General features: G+C 38.4%; 1 protein-coding gene across 1 annotated transcript; it reads right to left on the minus strand.

The window, feature by feature from the left end:
• Positions 1–232: 232 nt before the first annotated feature.
• LOC133941982 (beta-1,3-galactosyl-O-glycosyl-glycoprotein beta-1,6-N-acetylglucosaminyltransferase-like) lies at positions 233–3,765 on the minus strand. Its single transcript, XM_062381763.1, has 4 exons — positions 2,192–3,765; positions 1,988–2,081; positions 1,421–1,825; positions 233–1,330 (listed from the first exon to the last, which is right to left on the minus strand). The coding sequence occupies exons 1-4, from the start codon at positions 2,497–2,499 to the stop codon at positions 848–850; spliced, it is 1,290 nt and encodes a 429-aa protein (XP_062237747.1). The 5' UTR covers positions 2,500–3,765; the 3' UTR covers positions 233–847.
• Between the last annotated feature and the right edge of the window lie 1,607 nt (positions 3,766–5,372).

Below are 5,372 nucleotides of genomic sequence, written 5' to 3' on the forward strand. Positions count from 1 at the left end.
AAATGTATAAATAAATACAGAAATAAATAAATAAATGAATAAATAAAAATGGAAATAAATAAATAAATACAGAAATAAATAAATAAATATGTTAATACCAAAAGAAATGTCAAAAGAAATGTCTTAAATATATTTTAACATTTATTTTTTCCCTGATACATTTCCTTTGCATTTGCAGTGTCCTTATGCTAATGAGAAAGGCGGGCCTAACCGCAGTCTCATGCAGGATTGGTCACAGGAGTGTAATGATCCAGCCCTACTACTTCTGCCTTTCAATGCTGGTGTCCAGTAGCTGTTTGCAGCGTTGAGCCAGTTCACACTTAAAATGAACTAGTTCAAGTTCAGAGGGTTAGTTAAGGTTATTTTTTATTGGGATGATTTAGCTGTCAGTAGTCCTGACTGTGAGCGACACGTCTCGTGTTGTACTGAGCACAATGAGCGAGCCGAGAGGAGGAGGAGGAAACAGAAACTCCAGCTCGGTACAAACCACCTGCCGCCTCTGCTCTGATCATGAAGCCGCTGATCTCTGAGCAGATGTGACCAGAGAAGCTCTGTGTTTTCACTGTTTCCACTGTTCCACAGAGTCACTAACTGGCTGTTTCACGGTGAAGAGATCAAGTCTCAGTCACTGCCCGTGTCTCTGAGCGATTGTGTGGCGGAGCGCAGGGGCTGTGTGTGTGTAGCTCAGTTGACCAATCCTGCTCGAGACTGAGGTTAGGCCCGCCTTTCTCATTAGCATGTTCATCACTCTAGAATTATAAACAAATTCAATACAATTTCCCTGTATTGATAAAGGTTTGAATTGAATGCCATTCTCGGTTGCTGTGAAAAACCTCCAATATATCTATTATAGACCAGACAGTGCCCTTTTTCTTAGATATTTCTCCAAACAGTAGACAGCAACGGGCTCCTTGTCTATGTCAAACTTGTTGGCAAAGAGATGATGCTGCTTGAGCATCCACTTTAAGTCCCCGGCACCATATACGCATATTTCCCTGACGTGGCTGCCTTGACACTCTGGGTACACTACGTCGGGAAAATCCTGCGACCCCTCGTGCGACTGCCACTTCACCAGGCGAGCGATGGCATTGACGTCTGACATGTCATATTTCTTGTGGGGCCGTGTTGAGCCAGGAACTCCGGGCATTCGCTGAATGGTTGCCCAGAGAAATTCATCAGGACTGTAGGTGTCTTTGAACCACTCCATCAGTGCCAGCACTCGGCGGTCCTCCAACACACTGCGGATGAAACCCCGGCTAACCACAAAGTAGGCATTTCCAGACATTATGGTTATGTTGAAGGGAGGAGTTTCCTTTGCCTTCCCTGTCCTCTGAAAGAGATAAAATAGTGAATTAATGTTAAAGTGATGAACAGTAAGTTGTAATGTTTACTTTATTAAGATGTTATTCAATATAGGTACCTGGATTCTTCCATCTGTTATTTTGTGTGCATTTCTCACTCTCCCCACTTTATATGCAGGTATTTCTTCTGACTCTAAGCTGTTCCCGCCCCTCAGTGAACGCAGTGTCCTTACAATCTCCAAGTTGGTTTTCAGAGGGAAATCTTGGCCACAAAGGTTGATGACGTATTTCCATTGTGTGCTGCTGTTATAGAGATCCGCCATACAGTTAAGGTCAGCCTGGACACGTGACCAGGCCGCATAGACCACATCAACAGGCTGACTGACCAAGAAGATGTTCGGGAAGCAGTCAGTAATTGCCCAGATGGCAAAAAAGACAGAGGATTCTGCCTTTTTGTCCACATGGACACAATAAATATTTTGAGGTGCGTAGATGGCTCGCAGCAGGCGCTCAAAGTTCTGCACCTAAGAGCATATACAATAATATATTAATAATGTATCCTTTTTATGTACTTGAACCTAACTGTAATTTGGAAGAGCTCCTTTGATTGATGACTTTTAAGTAAATAGTTTACTCCACTTTTAAAGTTTATTTTAATTAAAATTCAGGCTTTATAATCTGCATACCTTGTGATGCAAAACCATAGAGTATGCCAGGGGGAAGTCCTCTTCTTCCTTGCTTAACGTAGATGTTAAGTATTTTCGTCTTAATTTGAATGCACTGTAAATAAACAGTATTAAACAAAGAACTTTCAGTGATTTAAGTGGACTTCAATATTCAAATATTGACAAAGTTAAAGGTCTAAAAACTGTTGTTTAAAAGCAACTCACCTGCAGTCTTCGGTTGCATTCATGTAATGTTCATCAGGGATGTGAACAATCTTGTTGAAGTCTTTGGTGATGGTCAGCAATTTGGCCTGCTCCAGTGCCTCCCTCTCTCCCTGCAGGATAGCTGAGCAGTTACACACTTTCTCTGGGCTGTCATCAGAGTCTGTATACTCCAACCAGCTGTACCTGAGAACTGAGCTGGGATTCCAGCCTGGATTACTGCAGTTTAGTAGGGAGAGGATCCATAGTGATCCCAGTGCAATGGTGAGCTTCAGGAGCAGTAGAAACATTCCTCGTTTCATTAGCTTCATTGTTGGAGAGGAGTACCTGTTACGTCTTCTTGCAGCGCGAGTTCTGGAAAAAACTTCCTTAGACCATGTGTATGCAAAAATGATAAAGGCCTGGTTGTCCTAGAAAATGTAAACACACCCTTTTAACTAAATGCATAGTATATTAATCTCCATTTAATACATTAAAAAGGATATATTTATGCTTTGACCAAATGTATTAAATAACTATGAAATTGACGTTTCTTCTGCAACAACGAAGTTAAAAAACAGCGCTAAGTTGTTATCTGTGTGTGTATGTGCTGATAATCACATGTATTCAGTTATTAATCGATGATGTCAGATCATGACTCGTTCCAGGCACTTTAACAGTGTTTTTTCCCTTTTGGGGTCGTCTCTTATAACTTCCACTTCCTCTCTTCATGACACACGAAGGACCTTATATGGAGGAATATAATTGTAGCAGTATGCTAATCACAGAGAGCTAAATCTATCGATTTAGAATGATTCTGAGCAAATCGGATGGGGCGATTTTGTGCACGCACATAATTTCTTCGGAGAGAAAGGACATTCCTGCGCACATGTTAGTGAATGGGGCCCAATGAGGTTATGATGTTGCAATGGAGATAATCTTTAACAATTTCCTGGTAAATGTTTGAATTTTATACCAATATTAAAAAAATTTAAGATACTTACATCAAAGTAAAATAGCAGTCTATTAATAACGTGTTTCTGTTTTTCGTTTTTTTTATACATTTTTTTATGATTTTCATATCTTGTTTTATGTTTCGGTACAAGGAAACTGATCAGTGCCAGATTGCCTTTATGTAAACTGAGACAATAAGAAGCCGTAAAAGCGGTAGGAGTACTGTGTGTTATATAACTGTAAAACAAAGTTCATGTTTCCGTGGAGATACTGTCGACACATGAACTAGAAATAAAACTAACAATATTGGACAGACAATCACCCACAGAATAGAATCGCAAGAAGCACATGCACAAATGAAGAAAAAGGCCAAAGATTAAGATCTGGAGGTTAAAAAAAAAAGCTAACTACTCAGAAGTTCCTCCCGTTTTGTCAACAATTACATTAATGAAATATTTCAAAGTAGTTGGAGATAAAATGGTGAAGGTCACTATTTGAGGCGCTAAACTCTTTGTATAACACAGGCTCTCGCAGCTCAACATTATCCACAGAAATTACCCTACACCAAAAAGACTCCATAAGATGAAGATAAATAAAATAAAATTCTATATCTGACACTCTTATTCATATATTTCCCTATTTATTAGTTATGTTGCCACAATTTTTCACTCAACCTGTTACATCATTGTTTTTATTAAGGCCCTTGTAGACTACCATGTGTTGAGGAAAAAAAGTTGGGTCTAAAACTCTGAGACCACTTTCAATAATAAGCATAATAAGTGTAAAGCAAACAGAATGTATTGTTGAATATAGATTAATGATAAAACTCATTTATATATTTTTTTTAATTAATCGAAACAGATCTGTGAGGTGAAAGCACAGAAATTCAGTGAAAGGAACATTAGTCAGAGAAAAATCATGAATTAACACTCAATTACTTTGGTTCGGAGGAAGAGTAGAGTAGATAAATGTGTCTTACCTGTGAGTTTACCAGCAGCACATCAGATTAGAGTTTTATGTTTGACTTTAGCACCTGCACCAGCATTTATGTCCCTCAATATGAGGCTTGTTGCCAGTCCTGACGTAGGTTTTTTTTCCCCGGATATCTCTTCCAAGAGTGAATTGACGTGCGTCTCATCCTCACCACACCACAGCATAAGATTCTTACATTTGACTGTTCTCCATCTTCAATCTGAGATCCTTGTGACTCTCTGTGGTGATCCCTTCTGCAGAAAGCACCTATTAAAATACAAAGAGACAAATTTGGTGTTCCAGCCTTTCAGATTTTTAGATTTGCATCACAGGAGAGTCTTAAATAGAAATCAAATCCAAAACCAGGACAACCGACCCACCAGGTTGGTAATCCTAAACTAATCATGCCACAGAATATCACGTTTGGTCACTTTATCACTTCTTTCATGGATTCAATTTACTGAATCCAGAGTGCCTCATATCTGAGTCTGTCAGATATGACCAATAGACAAATACAAATCAAGACCACCAATTTAATTATTGTTATTGGGTATGTTAATGCCACATTGTTCTCCAATCAAGTTACTAAGCTAATCACTTCTGCAGGTTTTAGAGTAATTCACATTACTGGATCCACACGGTTCAAGGTAAAACTGTCAACGTTGGATCTCTCACTATTACGGTTAACCCAATCTGAATCTGGTTCTATTAGTTTACATGCAATAGCTCATTAGTGCATGTGGTAGAGCACCAAGTTAAGCTTTCTACCATCCCTTATTGCAAATTGACATTGCTCTCCTGTTTTGCATTTTGCATTTCACTTTTTGTATCTTAACTTTGTTATCTTTTTATTTTATATATTTTTATATTTTTTTTTTTGGTAGGTGTAAACCTACTTGGCAATAAATACATTCTGATTCTGATTCTGACAATGATTCTGATTTCTGATTCTGATTGTTTCAGGATTACTTTCGCTATTTTGTATTTTTTTGCTTCTCTTATTTTTAATTTAAATTTAATTTAATCTTTTGATGGTACTGCCTCACTAATTTTATCCTGTCAAGATAATCTTTTTCAAGGTGTTTGAATGGTCCCTCTGACACTGTAAAATGACCTACTGATGTCTTTACACCTTTTGTCGCACGTTGTTTTTGGCACAATTTTACAAAATTGTTGATATAAATACAAATTTAACACCTGATCAGCCATTGATTGCCAATGTGGCGACCAACATTCCTCTGGTCTTAAATTCTCATCGCGTCTCCTCTCGCACTGTATC

Source organism: Platichthys flesus, chromosome 3 (assembly GCF_949316205.1).
Source record: "Platichthys flesus chromosome 3, fPlaFle2.1, whole genome shotgun sequence".
NCBI classification, from domain to species: domain Eukaryota; kingdom Metazoa; phylum Chordata; class Actinopteri; order Pleuronectiformes; family Pleuronectidae; genus Platichthys; species Platichthys flesus.